The following is a 21,506-nucleotide window of genomic DNA, read 5'->3' as shown; positions in this document are numbered from 1 at the left end:
AAACGAGGTTTCAGACAAGGCGACTCCCTATCGTGCGACTTCTTCAACCTGCTTCTGGAGAAAATAGTTCGAGTTGCAGAACTAAACAGAGAAGGTGCCATCTTCTATAAGAGTGTACAGCTGCTGGCGTATGCCGACGATATTGATATCATCGGCCTTAACACCCGCGCCGTTAGTTCTGCTTTCTCCAGGCTGGACAAGGAAGCACAGAAAATGGGTCTGGTAGTGAACGAGGGCAAAACGAAATATCTCCTGTCATCAAACAAACAGTCGTCGCACTCGCGACTTGGCTCTCACGTCACTGTTGACAGTCATAACTTTGAAGTTGTAGATAATTTCGTCTATTTAGGAACCAGCATTAACACCACCAATAATGTCAGCCTGGAAATCCAACGCAGGATTGCTCTTGCCAACAGGTGCTACTTCGGACTGAGTAGGCAATTGAAAAGTAAAGTCCTCTCTCGACGAACAAAAGCTAAACTCTATAAGTCGCTCATAATTCCCGTCCTGCTATATGGTGCAGAGGCTTGGGCGATGACAGCAACCGATGAGTCGACGTTACGAGTTTTCGAGAGAAAAATTCTGCGAAAGATTTATGGTCCTTTGCGCATTGGCCACGGCGAATATCGCATTCGATGGAACGATGAGCTGTACGAGATATACGACGACATTGACATAGTTCAGCGAATTAAAAGACAGCGGCTACGCTGGCTAGGTCATGTTGTCCGGATGGATGAAAACACTCCAGCTCTGAAAGTATTCGACGCAGTACCCGCCGGGGGAAGCAGAGGAAGAGGAAGACCTCCACTCCGTTGGAAGGACCAAGTGGAGAAGGACCTGGCTTCGCTTGGAATATCCAAATGGCGCCACGTAGTGAAAAGAAGAAACGACTGGCGCGCTGTTGTTAACTCGGCTATAATCGCGTAAGCGGTGTCTACGCCAATTAAGAAGAAGAAGAAGTGATTGTTGGCATTTTTTTCCCTTCCATGGCAGTCGATGAAAATTATTCCATGACCATCCAAAAATTTTCACTGTTTGACGATTCATCGTTTGCAATTCTCTCGTATGACTGTCGCTTAGCATTCGGAGTGAAATGATATAAACGCAAAAATTCGTCCTTGTTATGATTTAAATGCACCAAACGCTGCTCAGTAATCGCAATCGGATGATGGATTGTGAGCTTGGGCTGCATCCACTTTGTACATAAATCTGGTATATTTAACATTTTTATCTATAACAGGCACTTTTAAACCATTTATCGGCTTTTGAGCTTATGTGGTCTATAGGAAATTTAGGAAACCATTTACGAATGATTACTTCTTCTTACTCACAGTCGTATAATATATTCAAACCACCCTTTCATTCTCTTTCAAATATAATATTAACCCTTGTTCAAAGTGCCCTACCTGAAAAATATACCATAACTGTGGAACTCTATCAACTTGTCTGTTGAAGATTGGATCTGCCGGTACACACTTTATGAATATACAGGTAACCATAATAATTTTATTAAGGCTTTCGTCAAGTCTACAATTATAATTATGATAGCGATGGCTTACTTGTCAAGCGCCAAAAACATATATCATTATCATAAACCTTTTACATACACTACCCCTATCGACCTTCTCACAAATATGCATGTATGTAGTGTAAATATACAGAATTTATTGTGGAAAGCACTTTAATAACTTTTCATTTGCGGCTGATAACAACAACAAAAGCATTTATGGAAAACAAAACGCTCCTGACACATTGTTGAGCCGACAAGCAGACGAGCTGTCAACGAGATATTTTACACCGCATAAGAAAACAATTGGCAATTGTTTTACAGCAAACACTACCGCATCGTGTGAGTAGAACTAGGCAATGAAGAGCATCAAGAGAAGACAAGCGCTCTGCAAAGTGCATGCAAGGGCACAAAGGCGTAGTTAGTAAACAAAACGGGCTTTGAAGCGTTTGCTGCTCAAACAAATCTGCCACACATGCAACAAAAACAAGCGCAAACAACAATGAGCACTGCACAAAGGCACAATGGCTCGAAGGTGATACTGCCAACACAGCGCGCTCTAAGTATGTACTCCCCCGGCGGCAAGCGTGCACTGCCTCCAAACCCGCACCGAAAAGACTGGGCGTCTTGAATGCTGATGACTTGATTTTTAGCACATTTGCCGGTTTCACTTTGTCAAACTGTTTCCTCTAGCCTCTTTCTCTCGCTACCTTTCCGCTCTTTGGGCTGCTTTAACGGTGGCAGTCGTGACGACACAACGGTTAATAAATTAAAAAGAGAAATAATAGTTATAATGTTGATGTTAATAATAGTAAATGTTCATAAACCAAAAAATGTGCGCATAAAATTGCAGCAAGCACGCAGCACGCAACGCGAGTTGCATGTACCTCTGTGCATGCCACCATGTACTTTCGTGATTTGTTGCGCTCGGTTGGCGCTTGCGGTGGCGTTGTTGCTGGCATTGTCGGTGGCTCTGTCTACCTCCACTTGCCGCTTGCATTGTCTGCAGTAATTTGCGGTTGAGTGAACAATTACTAAGTTCACAAATTGTTAGCTATTAATTGTTTTAATTGTTGTTGCCTTTTTTTTCAACACATTCATATTCAATTAGTAGCAATTGACGAATTTAATTATTTTATTATTTAGCTTTTTAAATTGAACGAGCTACTTGTTGGAGCTACATATGCTTTAGCAAGGCAAATATCGACATCTCCCGAATGGAAATTTAGGGCGATACTTGACAGTTAGGAAAAACTATTAAGTGCAGGTTTAAATCCCAAAATGAGTTACTTAATAAGTTACTAAATGTGTGATACGTTCATGGTGACAATATTATTTTTAATGAATTTTCACCATTTTTGACGAACATTTTCGGTTTGTATTCGTTTAAACTAATTTTCCTTTTCTGACAGGTCTTCCTGTAATGTTCTAAACTCATGTAATATCTATAATAATAAATATATGATTTTAATAAGGTCTTGAAGGCTTCTTAGGAAAGTTTTCTTAGTTGTAACACTGAACTTTTGGGATATTGCTCGTCAACTACCTTAACTTTGCCTATTTTCAGTTCTTTGAAACCTTTTTACACAAGAAATTTAAATATCGACTTCATTAGGAGGACTCATTCGGTTAAGGGATAGACCAGGATTTTCAAAAAAGCGAACTTTAATTGACATTTGTTAGAATAGCAAAAAAATAATTTTCTCTGTTTAACTCGTTTCAAAATGTGAAATGTGATTCCAAATATTTGCCCAGTAGTCACTACAACACTGACTGCCTGTTTAATAAAGCCTGAAAGAGGGAACTTCGATTATTTACCCTTATTCCCCGAATTAATTGTCAAAGTTAGTTAAATAATTTCCTTTTAAGCAAAAATGTCCACACTCGCTTGTGGTGAAAACCGCTTAGACTTCATCTTAAATTACAAATTCAGTCTCTTTGGAGATGCAAATATTAGCCATCTTCGATTCGCCATTTTTCTGATCCCTGCTCTCTTATACAAAAAATAAAAAAAAAACATAAAAAAAGAATCAAAGTTAGGGAGTTGAACTAAGAAAGAAAAGGATGGGAAATTGTTTATTAAAAACGAAATGCTGGACTCTACTCGAAACCAAGGAAAGAAGAAATTTTCCAACACAGAAAAAAACGAAACCGCTGGTATAATATGTTGATTCGCTACTCCTTAACATCTGACTGATGGAAGACAGGAATTGAAGTCTTAAAAACCAAATCAACAGTGATGTTTATTAAGCACTACTAGTATTGCCATAACGTCGAAGAAACTTGAATTGATGCTTTGAGGATTTGATACGCAAAAGAAAAATGAATCCACTTTCAGAGTACTTTAAAATAATTCATTTCAATAGAAATTTTAACAGATTTATCAGTTTGTATGTATGTTCATGTGGATTAGTAAATCTATCGACGAGTTTAGATAAGTATCTTTATACAAGTATACTAACTATACTTGAAAAACTACGATATAAGTCGATACTGTATGATAAAGTTCAAGTTAAAGTTACCGTATGTAGTTTCCAAAAACTTTGAAATTTATCATGACTCATTAGAAGCATCTTACTGTCATCGTTGACATATGGAAAGAATCAGTGAAAACCATTTTCAAAGATCATTTGGACCTAAGAAAAGTGAAAGCATGATAGGTTCCGTTAAATGTGAATCGCTACGCGCATTGACGGCCATTCCGCAAATTGACTTTAACAAGTGTTCCGAGAATTTCGATCTTGAGGATGCACCCTGTCCTGGAGTGCCTTTTGAAGCTGATTAAGATAGATTAAAATAAAATCGTTTGTCGATGCAAATCGTTGAATAACAACTCGAGAGATTGCTGAAATATTAAATTTATCGAACGCAACCGCTCACGTTACACAATAAAAAAAATTGTGTTTAAATTGCACTTAAAAAAAACGAAACTATTTAGTGAATGACCGAATAACTTTAATAAATAACAAGAAAAAACGTTAACTTCGGCTGCACCGAAGCTAATATACCCTTCACAGGTGCATTTCTTTTAGTAACTATGTGTTAAGCTTGTATGGAAGCTATATGCTATAGTAATCCGATCTGAACAATTTCTTCGGAGATTACATTGTTGCCTTAGAAGATAATCTATACCAAATTTGGTGAAGATACATTGTCAAATGTGAAAGTTTTCCATACAAGAACTTGATTCCAATCGTTCAGTTTATATGGCAGCTATATGTTATAGTGGTCCGATAACGGCCGTTTCGACAAATGAGCAGCTTCTTGAAGAGAAAATGACGTTTGCAAAATTTCAAAAGGATATCTTAAAAACTGAGGGACTAGTTCGTATATATACATATGGACGGACAGACAGACAGACGGACATGGTTAAATCGACTCAGCTCAACATACTGATCATTTATATATATACTTTATAGGGTCTCCGACGCTTCTTTCTGGGTGTTACAAACATCGTGACAAACTTAATATACCCTGTTCAGGGTATAATTAATACAATATATGATGTTTCCAAATTCACACCTGTCAACACTCGATGTGCACCGTATGTATGTATTTGTTTGACAAAAGGGCAACGCAACAAAAATTGTGGCACTCTCCGGTTTTTTACCACTTTTCTTGTCTGAAGTACTCGTGGGAGGTCATTTGTTACTTCGTACGCCCAAAACTATACAAACAACATACCACCGCGCCTTCGCAATATCTGTACGATTGTTTATTCATATGTATGTATATATGCACATATGGGGAAAACTTGGATTATCTCAAAAGTTCGCCGGTAGTTCTTCACCAATGTTCTTGCCCTGTGACTTTTCATGCCCACAAACGCGAACGTAAATAAGTTCACACATACACATACAATGATATACAAGTATATATGTAGGTATGTGTGTTATAGTTGTAGCTTCAAGTCGCACCAACTTGACTGACGAAAACAAAGCTACACTTAAATAAAAACTCAAACTAAGCAAAGTTTGTCTGCCCCGATGGCGGGAGATGTGTTTACACGTGTACATATGTACTTACATCCATCTAGCATTTCTTGTACTTTTTTTTTGTATTTCTGTAAGTCTGTGCCATATTGGCTTTCGAAAAGTTGACGCCAAGCACATTCTAATAAGCACATTCACCCAGTGATACTTGCTGGCGAGTAGTTAAGAATTGACAGACGCTCGGGATGTATTTTTCTTATCTTCTCTCAAAGGTGCACACACACAAACACTGCTCGTACTGTGGTACACCCACAAGGACCGATCGGTTGCATTGCCAGCGCTTCATTAGCCGGAAATGTATGAAATTATATATGCCGCCATTCAATAGCGTTCTACTTTCAGTATACAGGAAAGCCAATCAGTTAGTTGCGAAAACTTTATTTGTGCCGGCCCATTCATTCGCTTTAGAAACACGCTGATAATATTAACAAAGTTGTGCCAAGTTGAAAAGTGTTGTGCTACTTAGATTCTCCAAATTACGTGCCGTCCCAGATTGAGACATTTGTGTGTACCAAAGTGCTGCGCCCTCTGCTCGTTTATAAATTACATTGTTATTCAGAGTCGCCAAATTAAATGAGAATATTTCCATTGATATGTAACATGTTTGGTAAGTTTAAAGTCTCAGCACTTCACTTAATTTTTCTTCAACCGTTTATTTACGTCATAATTTTTGATTTATGGAAGGTTTTTGGGGTTTTATGTACTAAACAAGAATTATCCTTATTTTTGTGGCATTTTTTCCATACTTCCGCTTGACTTCGGCGCCCAACAAATTTTCAGATAGACCCTAGTAACCCTATCACTCCTGCGTTTTGTATACTGTTGAATATAAAAGTCCTAAGTCGGACCCAACTCCGAATCGTGTAGCATACATGCAAGAATCACCGCATTAATTGAACCTCCATCTTACACTATCATCACTGGAATTGATTGCATGTTTTTGAAGGTAAACGACTACTTAGTCTACCTTCCTCCCTTTTTAGGTACTAGGCGCCTCACATTCTCCGCCAATAAATCCACAGCAACGTTATTTACTAACTGAACGAGAACATACCGGATCTTAAAAATTTTTGACGAAGTCGAAACACTGACAGCTAACAGCCCGAAAATCCGCACTCCTTCTTTCCACAATACAAAGCCGGAATGGGACGGTCGGGTCCACTCTTGTTGTTGTTGTCCCCATTAGGATGATAAGGATTAGCTAAGTTGTCGTCGACGTCATCTAACGGAAGGCCCAAGAAACGTGCTGTTTCGACAGGGTCGGGTTAAAGGGAGCGGTGTGTTAGATGAATGGGTTTGGTGGGGCATGCAAAGAGGTGGCCAGTGTCATGCGGAGACTCATTGCACTCATGACTTTTATTGGTTATGTCGGAGGCTATTCTGGAGAAGTAGGAGTTTAACCTGATACAGTATCCAGAACGAAGCTGCTGAAGAGTGGTCGGGTCTACTAAATTACGCCGCTTCAATATGTTCACCTGGATCTGGTAGGGTAGGGTACAGCTGAGAAAAGAACGTACCTGCCGGAAATTCCACTTCTGACAATTACAGGATACTTCTTGATGTCCGTGGAAAAATATCTTCACGGTGCGACCTGCTGGCTTCCAACTAAGGGGTATAGCAAACTCCTCTTCAAAAAGTTTCCCTTAAGATGTTTTTGCAAAACTTACCCTTGTAGTCAACTGCTTGTAGCCGAAGCCGAAGCTCTTCATGCCATACATTAGCAAATTCAAACAACTTCGACCGCGATCACAGTGAAGACATTATCACCTTGATGGACCCTCTACTGGTGAATGGTAACAAAACGGAACAAAAGCTCGAGTCATAGCAGACTGAACTCCTGCTTATCCAGAGTAGATATTGACATTCTCAACTTATGTACTGTCAAGCTGTCGCTGCATGCCGCTAGCTACCTCTTGATATACCTAGTGAATTCCACACAATATTTTGCATAGTCCGACCTCATCGGGAGAGCTCGTTTCTTGGACCTACCGTGATGATATCGATGACAAATAGAAGTGTTATGAATGTTCTATAAAACAACAATCCTTTTTCCTTTGGTTCAATATTATTCAATATTCCATGAGATGCCTTTGCTGCAAGTACTTAGTTTCTGAACAGGATTCGGCGTAGCTCTTTTAATACAATAATATATTAAAATCTTTCATTTTTTTCCCTATATTATGTTAATTATTATATACATATGTTGTTCTCTCTTTGCAGATCGATATTCAACCGCCCGAACGTGAGGTTGTTTTCTCCGAGGAGTTTCGTCCCACAGACCCACGCAGCGTTGGCCCATGCGGTGGTTTCAGCACACAATATGCTTGCATGTGTGATTTCCATGGCGTGCCCTACAGGTGGTTCAAACAAAACTCATACAAACGAGTAACATAAATTAAAATATGCAACCTTTTACTTTGCAGAGAGGAAGTCGCTTGGGATATCGATACGATTTATTTATCCCACGATACACGCGTGCTGAATTTACGTGATTTCGATCATTTGGAACCAAAGTATGGCAACAAAATATTTTATTATGGGGAATACAACTAGTTTAATATATCTAATTGTTGTTGTTGCAGAGACTTAATGGCCATTGTGTCCGCATTGGAGTATAACACATTTTTTCGCGGTCTGAAAGCATCACATATGCGCCTCTCCAATGAGACTTTGGAGCGCATTCTACACGTGCTCAAGCGTTCAATGTGGCTGGAGGAGCTGCATTTGGAGGCGTTAGGTTTAAGGTATGGCCTGCAGTCACCCATATATGTCAAAGATCTATTACATTCTGATTTTTTTTTTGGGTTTTTTGCTAACAGATCGGATTTTCTGCATAAATTAGCTGTATCTGTGATTACAAACAACAATCCCGCAATACGTACGATCGATTTGAGTCATAATTTAATTGAGGATAAAGGTATGTTGACCGAATGTTATGTGATAAACACACATAGCGACATATAATACACACATCATTAAAAAATGCAAAGAAACTATTCAGCTGAAATGCATGTAGGTCATTAACACCTGACACGCACCACAAAAGTAAACACAATTTAAAAACGCCCTTTGCATAAAACTAACTAATTAATACCCACTACTAACTACCAAGAATGAAAAAATACTAAACAGTTGTACATAGACACATACATACTTGCATTTAATACCCACTTTCATCCAACAAAAACCCTTATAAAGTACATGTGTACAACTATATGTGACCAGCGACCCTTTAAATCCAATGTAATCCAATTTAAATTACCACTCTTCCACTTTTGTAATGTAGGAGCAAGCTCATTGTGCGCCCTACTTGGAAAAATTGTGCAAGGTTTGATTTTTTGTTTTGTGTACAGTTGATGATGTATAGTTAAATGTTAAAAAAACGTTACAAGAATTTGATTTTCATTGCTTAGCAAATTTGATTTCTTAAATGTGAATAATTCGGACACTCGAATATGCGAAATTTCCAGCTTTGAAAAATACATGCATATGTATACTCATTTATTGAACAACGGCTTTAGACTTAAATATATTATTTAAATTCGACAACTGATTTAATTAAAATATTAATTACTGAAAAATAATAATCGCATGCCTTAAGAACATTTCCATTATTTCTATTTATTGCATTGTGTATGTATTATATTTATTACTCAGCATCATTACTATACCGCTACAGCAACAACAAACTCTGAAATATTATTATAGCTTCCTGTCTTTGTCTATAAATTGGAATCCCTGCTGAATAATAATTACCTGTTTAGTTCCAAATAATTTTTTACGTCTGATTTATTCTATTTTGGGAATTGCAGTATACTAAGCGCATCTTTTACGTTTATGCTATACACTCCTCGTCAATAGGTTCGGCGGATCCGTACTTGCAATAGTATTCAGTTGATAAATTTTATTTTGAATTCAATTAAATAAAAATTGATACACAAAAACCTTGGTTATTCAATGAAACTTCGCAGAAAATATTTAAGAATTAAAAAAATAATATCTGCAGCATTTTCTTAGAGTAACTTAAAATAAGGCAATTTTTAGACGCATCGAAAGTAATTAATTTTTTAGAAGGAAAATAACTTTTTTTTACTGTTTTTTTAGTGACTTTTACTTAGAAAAATAAATAAAATAAATATTTTCGGAAACTTCATTTATCTGAGCTTTCATTGAGTGGTAGAGGGAGCGCTTGTAGGTAGCGAAATCTCTCTCCATGCTAATTGCATTGCTGCAATTAATGCGTCTTTATCTTAGTATTGCTTGAAAAATGGAATAGCTCCGCAGAGTTCATTTAATAATACAAATCTGACTCTCAACATTGTTTTAAAGTGCTCTCCGTTTATGTTCTGATCACTGAAAATTAAATCAATTGTCCCATATAACGTGATAGCAGTAGATGTGCAGCAATTCTAGTAATTTTTCGTTCCGCTCGAGAAGTTGGTACTTTTTTCGGTCTTTTAAGTTTTTTCCACATGTCTTTTGGAGCTTTTAAATATTTATCAACAGTTCGGTTTTCTGTGCTTTATTTGTTTGGCAATATTTCGATTCCTTTGAGTGGAAGGAAGTCTATTTTTTGACGTGCCAGTAAGCTCAAAACAATAGTTTTTCCCAATTTTGCCTAAAACATCGCTTAACGACAAGTGATTACTTAATTTTTAGTTCTTTGTTATTCTCAATCACGGCTCTCTTTTACATAGGACAAAAAAATGTGTAGGGCGTCTAATCCAATGACTAACCGGAAGTCCACGTGATTACAATGAAATACAGTTCCCGAATGTACAGTTATATTTTCGGAAGCCATACGAATATCAGCAGTTTTTTCGAACAAGATTCGAACTTTGGTAGGAAAAATTTTTGGGCCAACTAAAACATGTCTGTTGGTAAATAGAACATATTGGAACCAAAAAATTGGTGTGTATAACTTATCCAGCAGTGTATATATACAAATAGGTGCATATGTATATTCATATAAAATACCTACAAACGCTGAGTGTAAAGCTTTCTTAAATTTGGATGAATGTTTATAATTAAGTATTACTACCTTCCAATATGAACTTTATTAAGCTTTATATATACTTGTATATACCATATAGCATGTTGCATAAAACCGTTAATGCAAAAACATAATTTTGATTGAGATGTTACTGCAATTTTATTTCATTCTCGAGCATATAAATGTTCGTTCTGCTTTTTTTGCTTCTCAATTATGTACCTTATTTAAAAAAAGTGCACCCTTTATAATGTATTTTCTCCTTAGGTGCTATCCACTTGGCCGGTCCCATTGCCAAGGTTTCGAAAGGTCTTTGCAAGCTGGCGCTCGCTCATTGCGGTCTAACATCGAAGGGCGTGAATCAGATGTCGCACTCATTGTCGCTGAATCAAAGCATTTCCAATTCACTCACACATTTAGATTTAAGTGGCAATAGTCTCAAGGACGACATAACAGTAAGTACAAACAAATATTTATATGGTTTTGTAGTTTTGTCCGATAGAAATAATACTTTTTTCTTGTTTATTTCAAGAATTTACATAATTTTCTTGCACAACCGAATGTTTTGGAACATTTGGATCTCTCATCGACTGATATAACATTGGAGAATGTAAGTACTTTTCAAAAAAACAAATTCATTAGAAATAGTTACTTAATATGTTCTACATTTACAGTTATTTGGTGCCCTTTTACGCGGTTGTGCAACGCATTTAGCTCACTTAAATGTTTCACACAATTCTTTTAGCACAAAAAAAGGCAAAGAGATACCGCCATCGTTTAAGCAATTCTTCACGAGCACATTGAGTTTAAAACATTTAAATATTGCCGGTTGTAAACTGCCAATGGAAGCGCTCAAGTAAGTGCAGAGTTAATGATATTCAGAAAACTAAACCGATTAGTTAAATAGTCTAAAAAGTAAAAATTATAAAAATCAGTCACAATAAAAAATAAATACTATAAAATTAATAAATAATAATAAAATAACATAAATTATATTTAAGGCATACAAAGTAATAATAGGTGCATAAAAATAAAGTAATATTTTGAAATTTTATGAGTCTCGCTTAGAATTTTATATTATCTCACTAAATCAATGAAATTCTTTGTTTTACAGAAACTTACTGCTCGGTTTAGCCTGCAATGAGTCCACAGCTGGGCTGTATTTAGATTTAAGTAGCAATACGTTAGGTGCCCAGGGCGCGCATGTTTTGGAATCATGCATACATGGTGTACGAGTTTTACAAAGTTTAGATATAAGTGACAATAGTAAGTTCAAGAAGTCGAATAATAGAAAAATATGTACAATGGAGGCCAAAAAATAGTTATGATTTTTTTTGCACGTCTTGGCAGTTTAATTTATTTCAATTGTGTATGAAGATGTAGTTCAACTACATCAAAATATTGAATTTATTTATAATTTTGTTTAAGATTTATTGTAATTCGAAAATATTACAAAAATTTCAGAATTTTTTTCGAAATTCCGAGAAAAAAATTGAGTATGCATTTTTATATATGTATTTCTATGTAATATAATGTTATACAAGTTTAAATTAGCTTCATAATTTTTGAGGTTTTAGGTTTGCTTATGTTTAAGATTACAACATACTTTGTTATACCTACTTTTTGGCCTCCAGTGTTTGTCATTCGTATGTATAAAATTTTTCAACTACTCTATTTTAAATAGTGTTCGTAACAATTTTTTAATTATTTTATATTTCCTAGATTTGGATGCCGAATTAGCTCCCGTTTTAACAGCGATTTCGAAAAATCCCTCAATACGTACGCTTTACATGACACGCAGCCTGACCGGCATGAAATTGAAACATATTCCCACCGTTATGGACGCGCTCGTGAATCTGATACAAAAAGACGATTTCCCATTGGCTGAGTTGGTGATCTCCGAAAATAAGTTGAAGAATGATATACACGACTTCATTAATGCCCTTGGCAGTAACCAAAGTTTGCAGAAACTAGGTGGGCATCTTGTTTGCTTATTCTTTACTGTCAGGAATAGGAGCCATTACTATAGTTCTTCTCTATTATAATTCTGAAGTGACAGATAGTAGGGTTGAAAATAATTCCTTAAAAATAATTGAAGTAACATTTGAATTAAATTTTTTTTTTTTTAATTAGTAAACCCGAAAATTTTTATTAAAAGTTATTTTCTAATTTTTATTCTCAAATCTCGGAATGAAAAAAAAAAATAATTCCAAATCTGGGTTAAAAAATATAAAAATCTTAATGCCAAAAACCAGGAAAATTTTATTTTTAATCCCGAAAACAAAATTCAAAATGTAATTTTTAGTCGCTATATAATTTTCTATACAAAAATTTTGAAATTGAAAAAATTCGTAACCCTGATTGACAGCAAATCAAATAAGAAACTAGTTTACCCAAAAATATATACTAAAACTCGAATAGTTTCACATTTTGTTCATGCTGTTTGTATATTTTTTCAGACATTAGCGGCAACTATATGGGCGACGTCGGTGCGCGCCTGCTCGCCAAAGCTCTGCAAATCAACAACAAACTGCGCACAATTTACATGGACAAGAACAACATAACACCGCAGGGTTATGGCGACATCGTCTACGCTTTGGAAAACAATCACAGCATGCGCACCATACAATATCCGGTTTTCGACATCACACCACACATGAAAAACCACCCGGAGAAGACCGATGCGATTATGCGCAAAATGCAAGAGCTTCTACAGCGCAATTGCAATGGACTCAAGCGCGCTAACGGACAGGGATTCCGATTGCAACATGGTTTCATGCTTTCCTCAACACATCAGCTGGTCGATAAGCTCGTGGCCGAAACACAAGATAACATCTCGGTGGCTAAGGGTAGCGATTCGTCGGCAGTGCAGCGACTGATCGATGACGCCGAGAACTGCAAACAATTAATGCCAAAATTACAGGAGGCTGTGCGTTGTGAATCGCATCCGGTGGAAATAAAGCTTACACGCATCGCCAGTGATCTCAGCTACACCATACAGGGTTATCTGGAGGAAACATTGGAGACCATGCTGCGCACGGCTGTCGAGCAGTGTCCCAAAACATTGGGCAGTCAAATGGTCGTGCAAGACTTGCGCAAAGCGCTGAGTGAGCGTCTACAAATACCGGAAGATTTTCTACAGAGTTGTTTGCTGAATAATGCCGGCAGTGAGATCATGAATAAAGTGGGGTAAGTTGTTGTTGTTTAAGAAATGTGTGAAAAGCTCGCTGTGTATGAACTGGAAGCTGCTACGCCTAGTGAGACAAACTTGTTAGCGGGAGAGCGTGGTTTTTAGGTATTCCGATAAACATTGATTTTGCTTTTTGTGAAAAAACGAGTTTATAACACAACTATTTCGTAATTAATATAAAGAAACCAGAATAGAGGATTTGTTAAAAATAGTACGATAATTTCCATGAAAAAATGCTTTTTTGTGATCTCGTCAATTTAATATTTAATTCGTATGCATAAGTCTTGAAATTGATACCAGTTACCATAAATTAAGCCAAAAACAAGAAAAAAATGTTAACTTCGTTTTTACCGTAGCTATAATACACTTCACAGATAAAAAAAAAATTTTACATGCAAGTAAAATACGTATACTATAGTGGTCCGATATGCAAAATTAGTTCGCTAATTGTAGCCTTGCCATGGAAAACAATATGCTATAGTGGTCCGATATCGGTGATTCCGCCAAATGAGCAGGTTCTTTGGGAGAAAGGGCGTGTGCAGAATTTCAGATCGATATTTAAAAAACTGAGGAACTAGTTCACGTATATAGAGACAGACAGACGGACATGGGTGAATCGACTCAGCTCGTCACGTTGAAAGAGTCCGCGACGTAACGTTTACTTCTTAATATACTCTGTTCAGGGTATAATAATTTTAAACATTTTTGGGTTGTAAGTTTAGAGCAGCAACCCACTGTCTCAGTTTGATAATAAGTCGCCCGTGCTTACCTAGAGCTGGTCGCGTCAGTGTGTGAGTATACACATTGTTATGTATATTGCTTACTCATTGATAAGATTATACATTAGCGGCGTACTGTATTGTATTTGCGAACGAAATGAGTAAAACAGAAATATGAAAATGAATTGAAGAAATGCGAATGTAAAAAAACACTAAATAAATAATAAAAAAGCTAAGTATATAGTGAACCCGTTTAGTGCGGCGTCGAGATTCATTTTATAGCGATATCAAAAATATCCGACAATATGGAAATCAATAAGCAAAGCTGAGTCCGCGCAAAACAACATCACAAAAAACAAGCAGAGGCAGCAAACAAAACTTCGCAGAATTCTAACTGAAAGTGGAGAGTAAAGTGTAAATCTGTTTCAAGACTTGGCAGCTGGCGCTGTTGTTGTGCTCAAAGCTAAGCATTAGCTCAGTGCGCCTACAACGTTCAACAGATCAAGAGGAGCCACTGCTATACACGGAGCGTCGACAGCTGTTAGAGTACGGTGAACAGCTGGTGGGGCGCTTGGCTCGCGTGTAGTGCAGCATAAGGGAAACACAAAGTTCTTGCAAATCGAAAGTGAAAGTGCAAAATAAAAATAACAAAATAGCAATACAATTTGTTTTGAAACCAATGGGGCGCGGTTGGTGTAGTTGGTGTTTTTGTGGAGCGCGCAGTGGCAGTAGCAAAATACCAAATAGAACGCTTAGAGAAGAAGCGGATGAGGAAGATGATGATAATTTTTATAAAGTCCGTTACGATCACGCTACCGAGAAGTTGTTGGGGCCAAACGCCTTGACTGTGGAAGCTCCGCTACAGCTAAATGTTGCCAATGTGCCGACACAAGATGACGCGGAAGCGCAAACTGATAGGGAGGCATTAAGAAAGTGATTACGTTTGCATTTTTAAACATTATAAAGATTGTAGAATATACTATGTGCATACAGCTAAGGCTATGCAATTTAATAAATATATAAATTTTTGCGCGCTTTTACTATTATTTAATGGAAAATTATATTTCTTGCAGTGAAATCGAACAATCATTGGCCGCATCCATCTCTGACCGCGCCACTGACGAGGTGTTGGAGGCGCTCACACGCTATCGGCGCGGCCTGGGCATTGCCGATTCACCATCTGTTCTGCTCGATGAGCCGCAAACACCTGATATTGTGCGCAGCCGTTCGAGTCATGTAAGTAGTTGACAAAATAACCTACAAAATATGTATTAGCTGGAGCAAAGTGCAATAAGCATATTAAATAATTGCAAGCAATTAGAACTAGTTGACTTTGAAAGGCGCTGTTACTTTTTTGTTATACAAACAAAAATGTTTTTGCAAGAAAATTTTAGTGTTTTTAAGGTTGTGTAGTGTAAATATGTTAGATAAGCTTATACCGGCACCCATAAAAATTTCCAATTCCTTATCAGTTTTTCATATTTACAAATACTTTACCTACATATACATATGTATATAGTTTGTTGTTGCTGTTGCAATATTGTTTTTTTCGTACACCTTTAGCTTCTTCGTTTGTTTTGCTGTTATCCTACTGCCTACAATGCCGTCATCGCCGGGCGAAATGCTAAATTAATTGTGTATTGCGTGTGTTCAACAATTTGGCGTTGTTGTTTACTCAATATGCCTTATCGCCGTTTGATAAATTTCAAAAATGGTAGTATGGCGCAGTACCGTTGGCATGCAAGCCCATAATGTATTGAAACACTTAAGGGGCATCTAATGCAATATTTTGTCAATTACAATACGCGCATTTATGTATACACCAATGGCACTGAATGTACGAAGAGTTATTGTATCGCGTAGCTGCGCTCTGTTACTCTCTCAGCGTAAAACACAATATAATTCGTACTCACATGTTTTATGTTCCATAAACATCACACGTCCACAAACATATTTATCTTAAGCTGTTAATAAACGTGATTGCAACGTTAAGTCTTGTTGTTGTTGTAGCGGCATTTCACAAAAATTAGTTTACGTTCCCCAAATAATTTTGGTATATTTAGCAGAAAACGAGTTGCATTAACCGTGGAAACAGAATCAGCTTATGTTTGCCAAAAAAACAATATCAACAATATACTTATAGGTTATTTTACAAATTCCATGTCGGTTGACCGGTGTATACTTGTATATCTGACGTCAAAATCATTTTGCAGTCGACTTAAAAGTTTTGAAGAGAATGAGAGCCTATACAAATTTATGACAATTGTTTCTTAAGCATTCTTTAAACAGTGTTGATTAAAAAGCTTCGTAGAATGCTCTCAAATATTATTTGTATTAAATGTTCCAAATAATTAAATAATTTTGTGTGAGTTGGTAATATTCCTTAGTTTTTATACCCCGAAAACTCAGAAGAAAACGTCGGAGACTCTTAAAATATATACATACATATGTATGTACAATTTGTCAACTATTTGATCACATCTGGGTACCAAAAAAATATTTTTGTTTGCATCTTTTTTATTTGTAATGGTAATCCAATTTTATTTCATATAAAGCCAGCTAAAGATAGTAAATTAAAATTAACACATTTTTTGTTTGATTTGATTGAATTGTTAAAAATATCTTCCCTGCACATGTGATTAATTGGTTGACAAAAAAAAAATTTTCTTAATATTTAATATGCCCCTTTTTGCTTTGATTACTGCTTCAGTTCTTTTGAGCATGGACTCGTCCACCTTCCTGCAGAAATCTCCGCTAATATATTTTTGAGTAATTTTGAGCCTTCATGAATTAATAAGATTTTGACACTCACCTGACATATCAGAAATCGCTTGATCTCAACGCAAGCATACTCGATTGGGTTGAAGTCTGGCGATTGGGAGTCCATTCGACTACTTCAAATTCATTGTTTTAAAGCCAAACTTTAGCTACACGATAAGTATGTTTCGGATCATTTACTTTGCTGGAAGATGATGTTCGACACGTTTTTGCCTCACACTTCTATCCTCCTGCACAAAAAGATTTTGTGTTTTGTTCAAGGATATCAACATACGGGATGGCATCCATTCATTCATACATCCCTATATCATTACATTATCCCCTCCAAACAATTAACAATACAGCTATGCTAATCCATTGCCACCCATCTTTTCCTTTATGACAATATGACTCGTAAACAGTAATTTGGATGTAGATTTTATGTTTCTTTGCAAATCGGAGTTTCATTTTAAGGTGTCGTTTTGTCATGAGTGGGTTTTCTATTTTGACAAGTCCGTGCGAATACGTTTTTCTGCAATTTCTTCCTGATATCTTCACTTGTCACATCTATTTCATCCCTTTGAAAAATTTCGCTTTCGTCCAGGAGTGTTTTTTATGCATAAAGGGCGCATTGGTTGACTTATTTTTAAAACTATTGAAACTACGCCCCCGGAAACACTAACGAGTCTTGCAATTTCTTTATGCGTTGTGTTTAAATCAATAAGCCTATTCATTTCTTCAATTTTTGTTGCATTAAGTTTTTTTCGCCTTTAGTAATGGCAAATTTAAGAAAATAATAAAGAAAAACAAAAGAAAATACTCACTTTTTACTAAAACTGAAATCTAACTATTCCACCTCAATTAATTATAGAATAAAAAGAAAAACTTGAATAGCAAAGCAATAATATTACGGCGATCAATACTTTTTTACTTCACAAAGTCAACTAATTGATCGCGTGTCTCTTTCCACATTTATAAATATTTTCTGAAAATTAACGGAATATTTCCAGCAATTGCGCTATTACAAATTGGCATTTTATAGGCCTACTTAGTGAACTTATCTTCTTTATTGAATTTATTCAAACGTTTATTTTAACAAAGAAAGAACAAAATATAATATATTTGGAATTTTATGGGATCAAATAGTTGACATACTGTCTGTATGTATATACGTAAACTAGTTTATTAGATATCCATCTGAAATTTTGTACATGTCCCTTTCTCTGCAAAAAAAAAAAACACCGATATCGGACCTCTATAGCATATAACTGCCATACAAACTGACCGATCAAACTGAAAGCTTTGTAAGGAAAACTTATCTTTACGAAATTTGGCATAGACTATTGACCAAAGCATCACTACCATCTTCCAACATATTGTTCAAATCGCTCCACTCTAGCTTATAGCTGTCATACAAACTGCTCGTTAAAAGTAATATAAATTTCTTCTTCTTTTTATACCCTTTTATACGTAGTGGATCTGTGAAGGGTATTATATCTTCAGTGCAGACGAAGTTAATGTTTTTTCTTGATTATTATTAGTTTTATTTTTAATTTTTATTTCTTTATTACCCATTGTGCACGAGTTGACACATTTATTTATTTACTTATGATTACTTGCAGTTTCTTACAGCAATTTATTGTTTTAACTATATGCAGCATCTTGGCGATATTATATGTCAGCGCCCATTCACCTACTTTTTTATCGTCTGCCGCTCTGGATAAAGTCAATATTGCATATATCAATATTTGCTGCAAATTTAAAATACTTGAGACTGAAAATGCAACTTTTGTATTTTATTTTATTTAATTAAATTTGTCAAACTCTTCATCGCGTTACCGTTATAAATGTATTATTCTTGCACTTTGTTTTCTAACTTTCTCATTTATTGCTTGCAGGATGCGGATGGCCTGATAATACGCCCCGGACGTGGTTCCGTCTTACCGAAAATGGGTCTGGAATCCCCCACTGTAAGTTTTGCCATCCTCACACACACACACTCCTTTGGATAGACCACATTTTCGATATCATTCAACCTATACATATGTCTACACATATCTATAACTACATATTTGCATAAATTAGAACAGATGCGTGATTCATAGTCATTCCCCATTTAACAACTGAAAGCGCAGCATTAAACCAATACAAATACAGATTGCAATTGCCATATTGTTTAGCAAATGGCAAGCACTTATGAAAATTTCGTGCTAATTTTTCGAAATTCGTGTAACTCTTCTTAGTCATAAATATTGCTTTATATATTTTATTCTATATAAAAGCTGTATAAATTCTGTATACATATTTGTATCAACTAATTCAGAGCAAAGACAGCATTTAATAAAAAAAGATAAGTTTTGCAGAAACAGCAGTCGAAAGTAGCTAACCATCTAAGTGCTCCCACAAACACACACACACTCTCACACATAAATACGCTGATATCAAAAATTGCAATTATTCACTCGCACTTAGATACTCAGTAGTCACCATACACACCTACATGCACACACTTTCAAACATACACATTAATATTATATATTAGTATATTAGTAAGCCAATTTGTGTACAGTAGACCACTACACACACAATTCCACAGAGATTTTAGATGACAACAAAGAGTTTTACTGTTCTTTTCACAATAATCAGCAGATATTTTTATATTAAACGTATATGTATGTATTCATTATATAAAGAAATTAAATTAAAACATTTGTGTTTTGTTTTGTCTTCCCCTTTCTACGTCTGAAAAAAAAAAACAAAAACAAACACAAATGCATTCCTCATCACTCATTTTGCATTTGTTTGAATGTTTGTTTGTCACTGCATATTTCTACAAAACAAAAATACCGCAAACAACGCGCTTTATCAATTTAATTGTTGTTTTTGTTTTTAATATTTAAAATGTAATTATAATAAATAATAAAATACTTATCTCATTACATCTTTTTGAACTAAACAAAAATATAATTTTTTTTGTTTAAAATATTGTCTTAAAAATTAAAATTTTATAACATTTTTCCAATTCTTCGCATACAACACTAAAAACAACGACAATCATTCCCTCTCAACGCTTTCATTAAAACTTGCAAAATTTGTCGTCTACAAACACTTTACTAATATGCAAAACTATTAACAAATTAACGAACGTCACAAACAAATCAAACCACAAAATGTTCATTCATAAAGAAATTGGAATATCTGAACCTTGTAAGTAGTGGCCTTCATACATATTAATCGCACAAGTGCCTGTATTTGATTTGCTTCTAATTATTCTATGTTGGCATGATTACTGTATGTGTGTATATATTTTTTCATTACTGTTAAAAAGTACATTTTAATGAATTAATATTTAATTAATTTTAATTTCAACGCAAAAATTAAAAAATAATTTAATTAAATTTTTTAGGTTAACCCGAAAACCCTATTAAAAAATATTTTTAATTTTTAATTCCAAATACCGTATTTAAAAAAATAATCCCAAGTATATAATTAAGAATTAAAAAAAAATTTAAGGATTAATCCTTTTGAACTAGAGAAATCATCTTCAATACTTTAGAGCACTGAGGAGTGACCTTAAAAATAAAATTTTCAATTTATTTATTCAATTTTATTTATAAACATTTTTAAAACAAAAACAAAATATTTTTTTTTAATTCCCAAAATTCAAAATTTAATTTTATTATTAAAATTTTTTTTTTGATCGAAAATAACCCTGTTTGTTATTAAAGCGTTTCTTTCAAGTTATTTCACTTAATTTTTTTGTTTGTAATTTTCTTTTATAAATACATATTTGTAGCAAAATATTGCTGGATGATAGCTAAAAACCAGTCATCACTAGTAAAACAATGTCAATATGGCACTTGGATATAGTTTTCACCCAAATATAACCAATTCTTTAACTAGATAGACAGTATTCAGAAAGCCTACAATCCAATTGAAAAGTCGTAGACTTCCAGCAGCAGCAATCTCATTTCTAATATATTTTAGTGAAATCTAATTTAATATAATTCATTAAAGAATAAAATATTTAAATAATTTTAAAATTATTATTTGTAATATTTTAGTTATATTCTAACCTCATTTCGCTCATATTTCATTAAAAGCATTTCAAATTCTACTCGTAACACTCCTCGTCTTTTTTCATGAGATGGAGCTAATCGATTTATTGTGTTCAAATGTAAATTAGTAAATTCGTACTTTCAAAAGACTCAAGAATAGTTTTAAAAGCAAGGCAAAGATAAAAAATAATATTAAATGAAGAAAAACTTAAGCGGCTGTAAAATTTAAGCCAACAGCTTAACATTAGCATAACAATTCAATCATTAGTCCCCCATTATAATATGTAGAATTG

General features: G+C 35.1%; 2 protein-coding genes across 14 annotated transcripts in view; one reads left to right on the top strand and one right to left on the bottom strand.

The window, feature by feature from the left end:
- The window catches only part of LOC126755348 (putative ATP synthase subunit f, mitochondrial), a 565,888-nt gene that overhangs the window by 278,116 nt on the left and 266,266 nt on the right, over positions 1–21,506 (bottom strand). The gene's annotated exons all lie outside the window — the stretch shown is intronic.
- LOC126755323 (F-actin-uncapping protein LRRC16A) overlaps positions 1–21,506 on the top strand; it is a 108,098-nt gene that overhangs the window by 81,000 nt on the left and 5,592 nt on the right. For 5 of the 11 annotated variants that reach the window (XR_007666478.1, XM_050467803.1, XM_050467807.1 and 2 more), the window contains 14 exons: positions 7,720–7,856; positions 7,923–8,012; positions 8,082–8,243; positions 8,319–8,416; positions 8,786–8,827; positions 10,757–10,944; positions 11,022–11,099; positions 11,164–11,345; positions 11,604–11,755; positions 12,212–12,463; positions 12,949–13,678; positions 15,472–15,634; positions 19,054–19,125; positions 20,342–20,362. Coding sequence is in view for 10 of the 11 variants with exons in the window: in XM_050467803.1 (XP_050323760.1) it covers positions 7,720–7,856; positions 7,923–8,012; positions 8,082–8,243; positions 8,319–8,416; positions 8,786–8,827; positions 10,757–10,944; positions 11,022–11,099; positions 11,164–11,345; positions 11,604–11,755; positions 12,212–12,463; positions 12,949–13,678; positions 15,472–15,634; positions 19,054–19,125; positions 20,342–20,362 (2,367 nt within the window). In the remaining variant the exon portion in view is untranslated. Of the gene's footprint in view, positions 1–7,719; positions 7,857–7,922; positions 8,013–8,081; positions 8,244–8,318; positions 8,417–8,785; positions 8,828–10,756; positions 10,945–11,021; positions 11,100–11,163; positions 11,346–11,603; positions 11,756–12,211; positions 12,464–12,948; positions 13,679–14,577; positions 15,332–15,471; positions 15,635–19,053; positions 19,126–20,341; positions 20,363–21,506 lie in introns of those variants that run through there. The other 6 variants (XM_050467804.1, XM_050467800.1, XM_050467805.1 and 3 more) reach the window with 4 other exon arrangements.

This window comes from Bactrocera neohumeralis, chromosome 4, assembly GCF_024586455.1.
Source record: "Bactrocera neohumeralis isolate Rockhampton chromosome 4, APGP_CSIRO_Bneo_wtdbg2-racon-allhic-juicebox.fasta_v2, whole genome shotgun sequence".
Taxonomy (NCBI): domain Eukaryota; kingdom Metazoa; phylum Arthropoda; class Insecta; order Diptera; family Tephritidae; genus Bactrocera; species Bactrocera neohumeralis.
The sequence above is the reverse complement of the archived record's forward strand: the minus strand, read 5'-3'. Positions and strand labels throughout refer to the sequence as shown.